Source organism: Elephantulus edwardii, unplaced genomic scaffold (genome assembly GCF_000299155.1).
Source record: "Elephantulus edwardii isolate Elephantulus edwardi_28Jun2011 unplaced genomic scaffold, EleEdw1.0 scaffold00106, whole genome shotgun sequence".
In the NCBI taxonomy this organism is placed as follows: Eukaryota; Metazoa; Chordata; class Mammalia; order Macroscelidea; family Macroscelididae; genus Elephantulus; species Elephantulus edwardii.
Window position 1 is genome coordinate 7,528,664 of NW_006399856.1, and position 15,538 is coordinate 7,544,201.

At 36.5% G+C, this 15,538-nt stretch overlaps 1 protein-coding gene across 4 annotated transcripts in view; it reads left to right on the forward strand.

The window, feature by feature from the left end:
* The window catches only part of IKZF2 (IKAROS family zinc finger 2 (Helios)), a 186,299-nt gene extending 175,476 nt beyond the window's left edge, over positions 1 to 10,823 (forward strand). Inside the window, exons 8-9 of one of the 4 annotated variants that reach the window (XM_006891923.1) lie at positions 3,245 to 3,388; positions 9,348 to 10,257. In XM_006891923.1, the coding sequence (XP_006891985.1) occupies positions 3,245 to 3,388; positions 9,348 to 10,072 (869 nt within the window). In that variant the 3' untranslated portion in view covers positions 10,073 to 10,257. Of the gene's footprint in view, positions 1 to 3,244; positions 3,389 to 9,347 lie in introns of all 4 variants that reach the window. The other 3 variants (XM_006891922.1, XM_006891924.1, XM_006891925.1) reach the window with 3 other exon arrangements.
* The last annotated feature ends 4,715 nt before the right edge of the window (positions 10,824 to 15,538 follow it).

Sequence of the window (15,538 nt, forward strand, 5' to 3'; positions counted from 1 at the left end):
AATGGGTTTTAATAAGGCTAGTGTGGAGGATAGAGATAGCCAAAGACACACTTAACTTTCTTTACAACAAATAAAACTATTAAAAGAGCCAAGAAGATGAGCAATGGCTGAGAGAAAAACAAAAGACATCATTTCACAAAAGTTCAAGCAAATATCAGAACTATACAAATCTGTCAAAGAGAAAATAACAAAAAATGACAAAGCCCCCCCAAAAAAACACCTCAAAAAAACCAAACCCTAAAAATTATTGCCAGTGGAGACAACTCACAGTTGGTTCTATACTTTTCAGAGGCTGTAAATGCCGTGGGAGGAGATTGCCCAGCCTTCTCTCTGAAAGCATCTAGTGGATTCAAACATTCGCTCTTGGGTTATTAGCTCAACTCCTTACCCACTAGACTACCAAACATAACCAATGGAAAATTTCTTTAGAGTCAGCATGGAAAACATTGGTGACAATATAGAAGACTTGTGTTGGTTGGCTTGCTCAGCGTCTCTTCCCCTTCCATTGACAACAAGCCCTGTCTTTCCTTCACTGTATCATTGTAGGGCTTTACTACCAAATGCCCTGCCCAGTTCTGGCCAGTGATTAGACAAGGGAATTAATCTAGGTCCTTCGGAATACATCGCCTCAAAATTTGAATTTTTAGCTTGTTGTTTGCGGGAAAAAAATAACTACATTGCAAAAACTTTCATGATTTTTGTGTTCAAGTTTATTGACATAGTGAAAGATATTGTATAAGGATAGTTTTTCTATCATTGTTTTAACTTTATAAATGAGAACAAACTCGGTATACTTGGTTATGAAGCTTGCTCAAACAGGTGAACTTGACATACTGATATATTTTTGCCTAGATAAATCTCACTGTATGGCAATGTGTTATTGAATTAATAAGGGAACTTGTTTGTTTTTAAAGTACTAATGTACCATGAAGTATTGATGAATTGCATCTAAATCCAAGTAAAAACAATTCCATTTAGTTTTGTAGTTGGGAAAATTATCTTTTCTTAGAGGCATACTTTATAAATATGTCAAACATGTTTCTAAACAGCTAACCTTTTACTTATACCTATAAAGAAAATACAGGAGAGTGGTTATGAACCCAGGATCTAGGTGTGGACGACCTAGGTCCCATCCCTCATAACTAGGGGTTGGTTCCAAAGAAATTATTCTGAATGTCTGGAGTTTAGTGTCCCCAAATGTAAAATAAAGATGGGGTTATGTTGACAAAATTAATTAAAAAATGACAAGCCTTAAACTAATTTCACTTACTATTATTATTATTTCTAATAGGATAGACACAATGAATTTTTTGGCATGGGAAAGATATGTTGTAAAGTGGAAGTTCGACTACAGTGTTGCTGAAGTCAATCTTTTTATTTCACATGAGTTTCATTGAACTTGGGCCATGTCTGAATTGAGTGGATGTGGTATGGGGCAGTTCCCATAGCCAGGTTTCGTTCTGAGTACTAAATGTGTGCAAATATGAAAATTCAGGGTGAAACTTAAAGTAAAACTGCCAAAGAGTATTCATTTCAAAACTAATTAGCATATTCAATTTTGGGGCAAACCCCATTAACTAGTTTAGCAAAATTTACACTGACATATTTTTTCTTTCATTCTTTCATTTTGGGTCTTAGTTCCGGGCATATTTTTGTCTTTTGTCCGTGTATGGCCTGCTTTTAAAAATAATACTGTGAATGTCTTTGTCCCTATACCAAAAGAAAGAAGAGCTAGAATTTTAAAACAATATTCTATATCTAATTGTACAACACTCTACTACCGTGTTAGCATTCTACCCTCTCTCATTTACTTCTATGTCTTAATTATGTGGCAGTCTTCCCTTTGCTTTAAAATGTGTGTGTGTGTGTGTGTGTGTGTGTGTGTGTGTGTGTGTGTGTGTGGTTTTACTTTTTATATGTACTGTATATTTGTTGCTCAAAAGGTATACAACGTCTCTATATGCTATCTTGAGATTTACTAAAATCATATTATGTACTAAGCCAGTGTAAACTAAATCCATTAATTGAATAATCCATTATCATTCAAGGATCTCTTATTAAATGATATGGTTAAGGCTAAAAATGAGATTTTTCTGCCCAATCTCTGAATATAGGTCATTAACCAAAACTCTTGACATCAGGTAATAGGGTCCCCTTATCAATGAGAATGCATTGTTCTTCACACAGTGGAGAAATCCTGTACAAATGAAAGGAGCAGAAAAAATAATTTTACCACAAATCCAAACAGTTCTGGCATATATGCAGTTGAAGCAAGCAATAATAATCAAGAAATAACAAGATGAGGTGTTTCTCTATGAACACCAGTTTTAATCAGCCAATCTGGTCAATCTCAGAGGTTACCTTGTCCTTACTTAAATGTTCTCTGATGGTATTTTCATTCACACACAACTTTTTAAAGTTCTTGCTCAGTGCCATGAATGTCAAAGTCAAGTAAATAGCAACTTAGAGAAATGGGAGGAAAGGGGAGCAGCACTGGAGAGGTTATTTCAGATGAAGTAAGGCAGTAGTTTGGGGAGCCAGGGTGCCAATTTGGAAATGGATTCTTTTATCCTGCTGAAGAGCTCGTTTTCAAAATAAATTGCAGTCATAAAGCTGCCACAGTTTACTATGCACAGACATGTTGAGAGCTGGATCTCCTTCATGAAAGTTGCTTTGTGCAGGTATTAAAGTGACTGGCAGTTGGGCTAATAGCTCATTCAGCTCATCAGATTGAAAATGTGCTGCAGAAAAATAAATACCTGGGTGGGGGGAAAGGGGGGGGCTAACTCTTGCACTGTTAAGCTTTGTGTGTTTAAGCTTTCCTACAAAATTGGCTGACTTTCTTAAATTGTTATTTAAAAAAAGATAACAAACTCCAAAAGATTGGAGAGTACTATAGTCTTAGTACTGTTGGTTTTAATCAATGTTAAACTCTTTCAGAAGAACCAGTTGAGAAACATGGTGAACATTTTACCACAAATAGAGACAACAGTTTATGTCTTTGATCTGAGAAAGACCTGAATTGAAAAAAAAAAAATCCTGAGTGTGCATTTGTGTTAGCGTACAAGTGTGTTTGTGTAAAATTAGAGTCTATTTTTACACGAGAGGTTTTTCTTTCTATTTGCTTCTATTCAAACATACTAGCTTAATGTTTGTGTGCTTACTGAGATGGGAGATACAACTGTATATCCCGTAAAATGTTGAAGAAATTATCAGATTGCATTTTTTGTATGGTTTTATATAGTACCTCCTATGGAAGATTGTAAGGAACAAGAGCCTATTATGGACAACAATATTTCTCTGGTGCCTTTTGAGAGACCTGCTGTCATAGAGAAGCTCACGGGGAATATGGGAAAACGTAAAAGCTCCACTCCACAAAAGTTTGTGGGTAAGCATTAAGAATGCTTTTATTTCTTTAAAAAGTTATTTTCATTAAAAAAGGCTTAGTCTCACATCTTAGGAAGTACCAAGTGCATCTCATTTCATTAAATACCAGTCTCTTCTCCATCATTCTTCTTCACCCCATGCTAATCTGTGTACACCACACTTGTGCTCTCACACACCTAGATACATGGGCCTCGGAAAGAAAGGAGGATGAATATTAAGAGTTCACCATCTCACAATGGAATGAAATGTAAACTTAAATGAGATGTATAGATTGAATGTTAGTTAATTTATCTTTTAAAAACCTCAAACATTTCTGGGAAATAGTGATGTCTCCTTTGGTTATGCTTTACAGCCTCAGAAACCCAATAGAGGGTCACTGTGAATTGGATCCAATTTCACAGAAATGAATTTGCATTTGAGAGTTTATCACAGTCGTTAAGTGCTTAGCTAATAATGAAAAGACAAAACCAAGAAACAAACCAACCCAGAAATTCTAACCAATCAGCTACTCCAGAAAAAGATTTGGTGGCCATGAAAATCTCCTACTTTAGAATCCCATTGGTGTAGTTCTGCTCTTTCTGTAAGGTTGATAGGTGTACAATCAAATCAATGGGTATTTTTGATTGTTGATGTAGTTTTTAATTGAATGATTTAACTCTTAAAATTTATATTTGCATCCTGTTTTTAACTCTTTTCTTTATATGATCTTTTGCTATTTGGTCTGGAAGTAAGAGAACTAATTATAAATCTGACTTCTAGAATTTCTGCATTAGAAATAATAATGCAAAAATTCACACTCAAGATGTTTCATTTCTGAATCTATAGATTCTACTTTGTGTTCATCTGAACTTATGATTTGGAACTGAAAAACCAGTTATACATTTAGAATTTTCCATTTTTAATTTCTAATTACTAGATCAACTTAGTCTTTGATATCCTCAATTTAGCATTTTTCTGAGTGCATGCTGTTAGTACTGATGTGTTAGGAGATAGAAAAAAAAATCTTTTTTAACAGTTAACAGAGATTCAATATTAAGAACTTGGATTTGTTATATATGTAAATATCTATCATTTCAGATTTTTTATGAGACATAAAAATGAGTTAAAAATAGCCAAAAGCACATTGGGACCTGCTGATATGAGTTGAGTGGTGATTGGGGAAAAGAATCTTTGCTTATTTTAGGGGAGAAAGATAATGAGATCCTCTTAATTCAGAAAGCACTTTCGGACAGTTCCCTTTTGATATAAAAGTGAAAAACTAACAAGTTATCAAAATAGCACATAAGAGTAGCCTGGGGGGGTAATAAAAAGAGTAGCTAGAGGGATTAATGACAGAGATCACGGGAAAAAAGAGAAAAGGATTCTAAGAAAAAACCTGCATTGGGCTCCAAGTAACTACTTTCTTTCCTCGCTTCCTCTTTCAGTGTGTCGTCTCCCTACTCTTCATAGGCCCTTCAGGCAGCTGAGTCATTTTTAAAGTGCATTAATTTGACGCCTGTCCATTGAGCACTTTTATCTCAACTAGTTATTTAGTAATTGTAAAACGCTGTGATGCTGAAGCCTGTCTGTGACAGTGATGTGGCAATCATGGTAATGGGCACCCATGGTGGACAGTGTTGGCTGGAGCTTCCCGACTAAATCAAGCCTGGAAGCAGGAGCGGCATCCACTTCCGAAATGGCTTGCCTCCGGAAACTCTATGTACGAACAGTGCTCAGGCTGTTCGTTCATAGGGTCGCTATGAGTCGTCTACGACTCGACGGCATTAAACAACAACAACAAACAAAATACATAATCATCATTCTTTATGTCTTCTTAATTTATAGAGTTCTGCTCTATTAAGTGTTCTGTTCAGCTGTCCTATGACTTACAGTTGCTAATTTCAAGTTGACTTGTTTACGTTCCTCAGAAAAGTAGACAGTTTTGTAATTACATCATTATTTTAAGTATGACACTAAATTTTCATGAAGCATATAAAGTGTACTTACTTTATTTGGATACCACACTCAAATAATACTATATGATAAATAACAGATATTTCTCTATTGCAATTGGAAATGAAATTCTGATCATTCAAGAATTACTATAAAGTCCTTTTTGCCATATGTCTTAGTTAAACATTGTTTTCCTTCCTCATTAAATTTTACAGACAAATGCTCCCTAAACTTTTTAAATAACTGTTTGCCTTCTCCAGTCTTTTATAGTGCTTCTTAGATTTTGTTGTTAATTGCTTTTACCTTTCTTGTCAATATTCTTGAAACTTTGCCTGTTTGATCCTTCTCTCATCTTCTCCTGGCAAAACTCACAGCTGGATTTCAGTGTATTGTACTTTTAGAAAAATATGCCACAGCCTTACCAATTTATGTACCTATGCCAATTTATGTCGCTAATGGTTTATAAATATTCCTGTTAGGTCATTTTTTCCTATTCTCTGCTATGCTATTTCATATCTTCTTTACTCTTTTAAAGCATCATATCTCAGATCTAGACCTGCAGGAAAAAAAGAACAAAAAATAGTTCAGCATTATTTCAGTATGCTATTACCAGTCCCATAGGATGATGTACTTCTAAAGGGATATATTTTTATTTTCTTCTTATTTCATAGAAGCCTCTTTCTTTCTGATTAAGATAAAGTATTGACAGTTTCCTTTCTTATTCTCAGAAATACCTCACAGAATTCCTTCTTCTTCCTTACAGATTTGGCTTCCTCCTGTGTTAGCTATATCTACCAGTATTCAATGCAACACATTCTCATTGAAACAAACATTACCATTCAAGGCAGGTCTCCTTCCAACATCTAACAGTTCTTTCCCTCTCTTCAAAGATGGAGTTATTGAAAGACTTCTCTGCTTGATTTCTTCTATTTCTTTATTTCCCCTCATTCCCTGTTCCTTGTAACCTACCCTTGTTCTTGTGGTCCACCTCTGATGGAAATCACTACTGGCTTCTATATTGCCAAGTTCAGTGGACATTTTTTATGTTGTATCTTATGCCTAGATACCATTTGCTAGTAAATATGGAGTTGTTGTTTCCTGTTGAAACTTTCCCCTTGGTTTCTGTAACATTAATCTTCCATTTCCTTTGGATTTTCTGACTGTTCCTTGTCAATTCTGACAGTGTTGCAAATTGGTCAAAAAATGATAAAGGAAGCCTCTAATAGTTAACTAAATGTTTTTATTTACATTAAGCTAAAAACAACCTGTTATAATATGATTAAACTCCTTCCATGGAAAACCTTCATATGCAGTGTTCTTGGATTTCTTGGGGTTCCACGCCAAAGCTTAAGAGCATGAAGAGAAGCACTGCTTGGTCTGCAGTCCAATCCCATCTTTCTCCACTACTGGTTGTGTTGGGTCTTAGAAGGGCCACACACATCCATATGCAGAGGCTCTGGTCTACACATCGAAGTTCTTTTCACTGTACACACTCACACAACATAAAGCGTTATGCCTCGGCTTCTCTGTAGTCCTCACTATGCATCCCCTAGCAGCATATTTGATGTTCTGGAGAACAGGCCCTCTAACGGGAAGAGAAACATGCACAAAGCCTTTGGGCAGAGAATTCTGGGATGCTGAGTTCCCAGAGCATAATTTAGGAGAGAGGCCATTCCTTGGAAAGGCACATCAGGCATGGAAAGGTAGAAGGTCAATGAAAGAGAGGAAGACCCCCAATGAGATGGATTGACATGATGTCTATAGTAATGGACTCAAGTGTTTCAGAGATGGTAGCTGGTACAAGAAGGACACAGTTCGGATCTGTTGTTCATAGGGTCACAGAATCATACTTGATGGCATATAACAACAACAATCTAAGGATGTGAGTTCTAAATAACTACAGGAATTTGTTGTTCTGTGAAGAGCAAGCCCAGGACTCTGAACATGAGAGCCAGGGAAGGAGCCCCCGACCCATAAGTAGGCATAGGCTCCTCCTTTCCTTACACCCCTCCCCCCCCAGGCCCATGCCTACGTGATACCATCTATTCCCATGGTTCCTTGTATTAACTAGTCACTCATCTGTCTTCATCTAGAGATCAGGTCTTTTTCCTGAGTATGAGACTGTATCTACTAAGTACTTTGTGGACATAACCGGACATTACTCAAAGTCTTCCTTAAACAGAACTCATCTTCCCTTCCTCATTGCTAGTCATTCTGATTCCTAGGTCAAACAGCATAACTTTGTTTAGCTTTTCTCATTCCTTTTCTCTGTGTCCAGAGAATAACCAGGCCCTAGAAAATTTAACTTTCTCTTTTCCACTGACTGTGTCCCAGCTCTGCCACTGTTGTGCGAGTTCAGGCCACAGTGAGCTGCTGCAGTGAAAACCACCACAGCTCAAGAGTGAATGAAGTTTTATTTCATCCGACCTCTTAGTTCTAATTTTTGTACTTTTAATAATTTTGCAGTAGAAGTAATTTCTTGACTAATCTGTGTTCTCTTGCCTGTGAACTTTCCTAACAACTTTCCCACCCTGGTGTCCTTTTACCTGGGTAACATTCACCATTAATTCCTATCCCTGATGTCACTTCCTTCCTGAAGTCTTCCTCTGCTGTCCTACCATGAAGTAGTATTCTTATTTGACCCCCTAGCAAATGTCACATTGTATTGTAAGTAATTTTTATTGTCACTCCTTTTACTATAATTTCTTGGAGAATATAATTTGTCTCACTGAACTTTTAAATTCTTAACACTGAGACATCTTAATTTGGATGTTTTAAGATAATTTTTAATCATTTTTTAATTACTCATGATGCCTCATTGTGGCCCATTCTTTTAATTTGAAATAATCTAAAATGCTTTTCTTCAATGTACCTCTATGGATCAACACTCGATAATAACATCATAAGTTAGACATTCTTCCAAACAGAATATTTAGCATTTGTGATAACCACACTTATTTTTTTATAAAATATTTCTCAGTGAGGTATATCTACAAAAGCGACTAAGTAACCACTTAGATGCTCCAGTGTTATAGTGACAAAATTTTTAATACTGGCAATATTTAAAGAATAAAACCCAACATTTTTCCTCCTATTGTAAGCACCAGTACCTATTGTAAGTACCAGTACTAAAAGGCATTCTTGTTGAAGTAAATATTAAAGAGATGACCATAGACATCTTTCAGTCAAAGAAAATAAACCAGCAAATTAGCCATCACCATCAAATGTAAAAATTAATAATTACCAGATTTGAGAAGCAAACCAAATCAAAATGAAATTTTCTAGGTTTATGACTAAGTACTTTGAGAAATGGTTTCTAATTTTATTTGTAAATCGCCCTAAGCTTCCTTCAGGAGCCCTATAGCACCGTTAAAGCTCTCTACTGCTAACCAAAATGTGAGCAATCAGGCGGAGCACCCGGAGAAGTATTCCCAAAAGGACACTATTTAAATCATCAACAATGACTTATCAGTATACTAACATTTTTCTAATAGAGAAGTTAAATCTGCCCGATTAATGCTTTGTAACAATGAGGCAGAAGTTTGGGCCAGCTCACCCTCACTTTTGTGTTCTTTGTAGCGTGGTCACTGGTTTTTAAAGTGCCCAAAAGCAAGCTTAGATCTTGACTTTTTTTGGCCTAGTCTTTCTTCCTTCCCCTTACCCCCCAATATCTCCTAAGTTGTAGTCTGTGGTTAGTGGACATGTTAACGAGAGTGAAGATACGAGGATAGCACACTCAGTCTTAGCTGCCAGGCTCAGCGCATCCTTCTCATGGCATTAAAACAGGCACACATGGTTTGTGAAATTTCTGTGACTAATCGTCTCTGTATGTGAGATATGTTTGTGTTCCTCCGCTGAATTAATTAAAGAGCCCACATGCTTGATCTGAAGGATAAGCTAAACCACACTATAGAAAATTGAAGTGATTAATTAATTTTGTACCTTTTATCATTTTCATCCAATCATTGATTTTGATTTTTGTTTGATTTTTTTTTCTTTTCTTTTCTTTTCTCTCCCTCTCCTTTCAGGGGAAAAGCTCATGCGATTCAGCTACCCAGATATTCATTTTGATATGAACTTAACCTATGAGAAAGAGGCTGAGCTGATGCAGTCTCATATGATGGACCAAGCCATCAACAATGCAATCACCTACCTTGGAGCTGAGGCCCTTCACCCTCTGATGCAGCACCCGCCAAGCACAATCGCTGAGGTGGCCCCAGTTATAAGCTCAGCTTATACTCAGGTCTATCATCCAAATAGGATAGAAAGGCCCATTAGCAGGGAAACCTCTGATAGTCATGAAAACAACATGGATGGCCCTATCTCTCTCATCAGACCAAAGAGTCGACCCCAGGAAAGAGAGGCCTCTCCCAGCAATAGCTGCCTGGATTCTACTGACTCAGAAAGCAGCCATGATGACCGCCAGTCCTACCAAGGAAACCCTGCCTTAAATCCCAAGAGGAAACAAAGCCCAGCTTACATGAAGGAGGATGTGAAAGCTTTGGACACCACCAAGGCTCCAAAGGGCTCTCTGAAGGACATCTACAAGGTCTTTAACGGAGAAGGAGAACAGATAAGGGCCTTCAAGTGTGAGCACTGCCGAGTCCTATTCCTAGACCATGTCATGTACACCATTCACATGGGTTGCCATGGCTACCGGGACCCACTGGAATGCAACATCTGTGGCTATAGAAGCCAGGACCGTTACGAGTTTTCATCACACATTGTTCGAGGGGAGCACACATTCCACTAGGCCTTTTCATTCCAAAGGGGACCCCTATGAAGTAAAGAACTGCACATGAAGAATTACTGCACTTACAATCCCACCTTCCCTCAGATGTTGACATACCTTTTATTTTTTTTAATATTATTACTGTTAATAATTCTTATTTTGTGGACACAGTGTCATTTGCTCTGCCTAATTATAAGGAAGAAACAGAAGAGTGAAGGGACAGGGGATATTATTTCTTGAAACTTGGCTTGTTTATTTTGTGAGAATTTAAGAGCAGCTCATTTCTGCTGCACATAGATGTAAGGTGTATCTTGCTTTGAAAAATCACTTGATTCATAGAGAATGACCTAAGATATCCAATTTGCCACTGATATTCAGGATTCTGTTTGAAGACAGGAAAGTTTTCTGTGTTCTGGGTAAGACTTCACAATTTAAAAGGTATAAGTAGTTTTACTCTTCAAAGAATTTGTTTCAAAATGTAAACCATATAATTTTTTCTTCTCTCCAGAGATCATGGAATACAAGTCACACCCATTGTTCTTTTCAGTGATAACTCCTAGGATGAGTTGTTTTTGTGGATTTTATGTTTACTTCCCCTATGGAATTTATAATACAGTATGATATACACTGTACCGTATAGCAGACTTTTAAACTACACGTAGTTATGGACCAGCGACAGTACATCTAAGGTCCTATGATCTTATTTTTCTAAACTTAAGCACTGTTTTTTCCATAGTTTTGATGACTGGCATTTTATAGACACCCTGGCAGCCTTACTTTTAACACCTTTAATGGGTAGTATTTTTTACCTAGTTTTCAGAATAACATATGGTCTAAGAGTGGCTAAAAGACAGTCAACACTTTTTCAGGCAGGACTTCTACTTTTAAGAACTTTTATTTGAAAGTTGCTTGATTTTCATTGTTATGTGATGGCAGTATGGTATACATAATTGTGTCTAAAAGTATGCTTATGGTTGTCACTTTATCAGCAGTTAATCAGTGTTAACCAGTCAGCAGAAAAAAAATATATTTAGGCTAACAGTAGGGGGGAAACACTTAGAAATCTGTTTTGTGGTATTTCTCTTTTCACTGTTTTTTTTTCAAGCTGTGACTACCTAGTGCTCTGTCCATAGTTTACTCCTCTTTTACTCTTTGAGTAAAAGGTCTTCAGCAACCTTGCTATAGGCTCTTTCTAACAGAATCTCCTTGGAACAATTGCTAATTTGACCTGAATGTGCTAACTTGAACCCTGTAAGGTTGTTGAACTTGGGCTATTTATTCTAGAATTTCTTCAGTAATAGTATTTACCACTTTTGGTACAAAGAAAATGAAATGTCTTAGTAACCTGGTCATTGAGCAACAGATTTAAGGAGGGGGTGGGGGCGGACATACCAACCTGTTTACTCTAGGCTTCTGCAAATCTAAAATGTGACTGACCCTCCCAAGGCAGAGTGACCATATCCTGTGCTTTTTTCTAATTCAGAACCATCCGCCTGGTTATAATAATTCCATGTCAGAAGTGAATCTGAAAATGTTTCTCTTTTAGTCTGCACACGGCATATGTTGCCATATTTCATGTGCAAATCTTCATTTCACTTGCATGGGTGCTCTGTTTCTCATTCCTGTCCATCAGTGTTAGAAGGGAGAAACTGGCTGATCCTAGGTGGACTCACATTAGGGGCACAAGGAGAAGGACTTTGCTTAGACAGACCAAGCAGAGCTGTGACTGAATTTTCTGATAGCCATTTGCAAATCTTGAACTTTGATTAAGCAGCAACTGCGCTAGAGTATCATTAATTAAAACACTGAAACTTTTTCTCTTTTACCGTGAGAGGTGAGAATTGCCGAGATTAAAGATTGTAGACAGAGGAACAAATCGGGGCCCAGTACTGCTTAAAACTGATTTTCTAGTTTACAGTCCATTTGTCTACTCTATTTCTATTTCTAAGCACCATTAAAGCTAACAGTTGATAAAAATGACTTCAGCACAGCTCTCTTCTTCCCTGGGCTTCTAGTCTCTCTCATTTTTTTGGAGAGGTGTTTGAACTATCCCTTGAAACCTATGACAGTGCACCAAAAGAGAGAGATGAGAATGTGAACTGTTACTTTTCTTCTTCTTTTGCTGCGTGCCTCTGTGCATTGTGAACAGACGGTACCTTCAGTGGTAAAAGACATCCTTGAGAATCCCTGATCCCTAACCACTCTCTTACCATTCCAAAATAATAATAATGACATTTGTGTTTTCTCCTTTTGAAGAAAGGAAGGTAAAAAAGTTTAAGGCCAAGGATGTGACGTGCTGTTGGAATTTAAGAAAACATTTTGGTGACAATCTTTTCCAGCTCTAGCTCCGTGTGAATTTCTGCGGGCATTGTCTGTGATTTCTAGCTTGACCTCCCGCCACCCCTCCGGCCCCCTTGGGTGAACAATCATGTACCTACTACTTGCCCTGGGGAGAGACTGAACGTGGAGCGAGATAGTTATCCCTCTGTGAAACGATACTGACCACTCTTCTCTGATTTCATCTTCTTGGAACTCTTCTACTGAAGTGAGTTAATGTTTGTGAGAGTTCACTTGTCACGGGCATATATTTACTTGTATTCTTTCAGCTTCAAGACATGAGGAACAGAAAGAGGTAGATAGAGATGGCTCAGGGCATGGCAGAGAGGGACTAAGGAGGACAAGGTCAATTCAAAGGCATAGAGGAGGGGAAAGTGTAGGCATAGTACTTTCTGAGAAACTTTGGATGGCTGTATCTGCACGCTGCTTCTTCACAGAAAGAAATATTCAAGGTAATGACACCTAAAAATAGCTATGAGGGTCAGGTACCAAATAAATCAAGTTTTACATAACAGTTCTATGCCCAGTTTATATAGGTGAGAATTTACATTACAGGAAGCCTTTGAGGGGCATGAAAATGGGTTATCCTCTGTATTTTCAAGTTTGGGGGGGGAGTGGAAATCAGAAATTTGCCACATTGCTTTGACCTAATTTTGCCCAGAATTTTATCTCCAGCTCTTACTGGAGTAGAATGTGCTGTCTCTAAAATAGTGATTAATCATTCTTAAAAATTAGCCCTACTAATCTGGCTTTTTGAAATCATGAAATGACCTGTAGGCAGATTAGAAGCGATTTCACGTTTTTAGGAAAGAAAACATTCCATTGAAAATTTTGTGGAGGGACAAAATAGGGGCCTGAAGACTGAGGGGTTAGGGTACCTAAAAAAAATACATTGTTCCTCTTACATACATATGAACAATTGTATACATTTATGAACACAGCATATATACACACATACACACATAGATGTTTCTATACTTATGTACGTGTGTACAAACAAATTTCCATACAGTTTTAAAAGAAAACTCATGGAGAGAAACAATTAGAGCCATAAAATATGTGTAAGAATATTAGAAACTTAAAGTTACTGTTACTATCTGGGCCACTTAAGTTTATTTAAATAGATTATATTAAGAAAGGCTAAATGATTTATAGAAACTATTACACTTTCAGTCTTCAGAATCTGCTTTCTAAACAAAATAAACAAACAAAAATGTATTTTAAGCAGCTATAGCTACCTCCAGAATGAAAGAAAAATAAACTCCTTTTTTTGAGTAGGAAGAAAGAGACAGGAAATACAAATTTCAATTCAGCAGAGAATATCTTTGTGAGGTTGATAGGGTTTTTGCTTTTTTGCTTTTGAGAAAATCAATATTTTTCGCCTCAGTTGTACATCTCACCAAACCATATAGTCTTTGTGAGATAGTTTATAATTGTTTAACAAAAGTTACTTGAAAGATAACTTTTACATGAAAATTTATGTTTCATTTCTTTTTGAAATCTTCATTCTGTCACCAAAATAAGCTCTTAGGGTAGAATTTTTAAGAAGCAGAAGAGGTGGTAAAAATATAAAGCAAAAATCTGTGTGCTCCTAGTTTCAGGACAGAGCTTATATTATAAAAGGTTCTGGTACATACTTTATTCTTTACACTTTGGATTGTTCAGCAAAAAGAAACGCCACGTCTGTGGTCGTCTTCAGTCACACGTATTATTAACAGGCCAGAGGGTCAGTGACAGGTTGGGTCCAGCTCTGTAATACACAACAACAACAACAACAACAATCTGTATAAAGTTTTTTCTAAAACAGAAAATTTCCCAAATCCAAGAGGGAAAAAGAAATGAAACAGCAGTGGAGTGAAATGAAAATGTCTATATAAACTTTATCTTAGAAGATATCTTTACCTCTCCAGAATTAAAAAAGGGGTAACTGGGATCTTAAGGTCCTGAATTTAACATATTAAATCCTTCTAAAGTTACTTTATATTGGTGCCTTCCTAAAATACATTGAGAGTGTCGATTAACTATTCTAGCTATCCGATACTTTTCTATATATTTCTTAAAAAATCACTTATAATTGAGTACTTATATAACTCATTTTTATGTTATTAGGGCAAAAATATTAAAGGAATACCCAATGCAGATTTACCAATTTCAGCTCAGCTGTTTAATAAGAAACTTTATATTCGGATCTGAATCTTTTTAATTTGAGAGTATTTCTGAATGCCACTGGCAAGATTATGCAGGTAGAATTTGAAATAAAGTGAACTTGTAGCTATGAATTGCATTATGATACAGGTTTTGGCTTTGTTTTGTTCTTAAGAAAGAATATGTTCTGTATCATATAAGACTTCATTAAAGGAACTCTCAGTCAACAAAGTACAGTATTGTTTGGGCGTTTTGTCCACAGACTAGTATTCTAGTCTTGGGGCTAGTATCTTTCAATCTGTTAATGTTTTGTGGAATGATGTTAAAAAGCAGGAATTAGTTAATCCTCCTTGAACAAAACAAAACTGGTCATATTGAATTGCTATTCTCCAAAGCATAATCTCAAATGGTTTTATACCATAGTTGTGTATTACTTGCTATGGATGTGTTAGGATATTACAGCTTTTAAAAAAAAATGAGCTGCTGATTATAGAAAGCAAATGTCATATGACCATGAAGCTGTGATATGCTAGTGTTTCTTTTTATCATAGTGTATTGCTAGGCCAAATAATGACACCTTGAATATTTTTTACATTTATTGCAGATACCTAAACTTTGGAATTTCCATAAGGTTTTTATGTAACACTCTATTTCTAGCTTTTTAATTTTATCTTGCGGTACTGTAAGTTTGTGGGTATTTTTCACATGCACTCTTGAAAATCATTTCCTAATTCTGTTTATGGGGTTTTTCCCCCAGAACATTGCATTTGTGTATTTTCTGTATAAATTTCTGAAATTAACCTTTATTCCTTACAAAGAGTGGTACATGAATGACTAGTTTTCTAAGATGTCCTTTTTATTGTGAATAAAATAAAAAATTTAGAAGCCCTCTGCTAAGGACCACAGAGTACAGCATATAAACATCCTATAGGTAAAAATCAGCCAATTTGCAGTGAATCGGGCTCTTCAAATTACCTCAAGTGACACACTGTAAGGAAGTTTCTT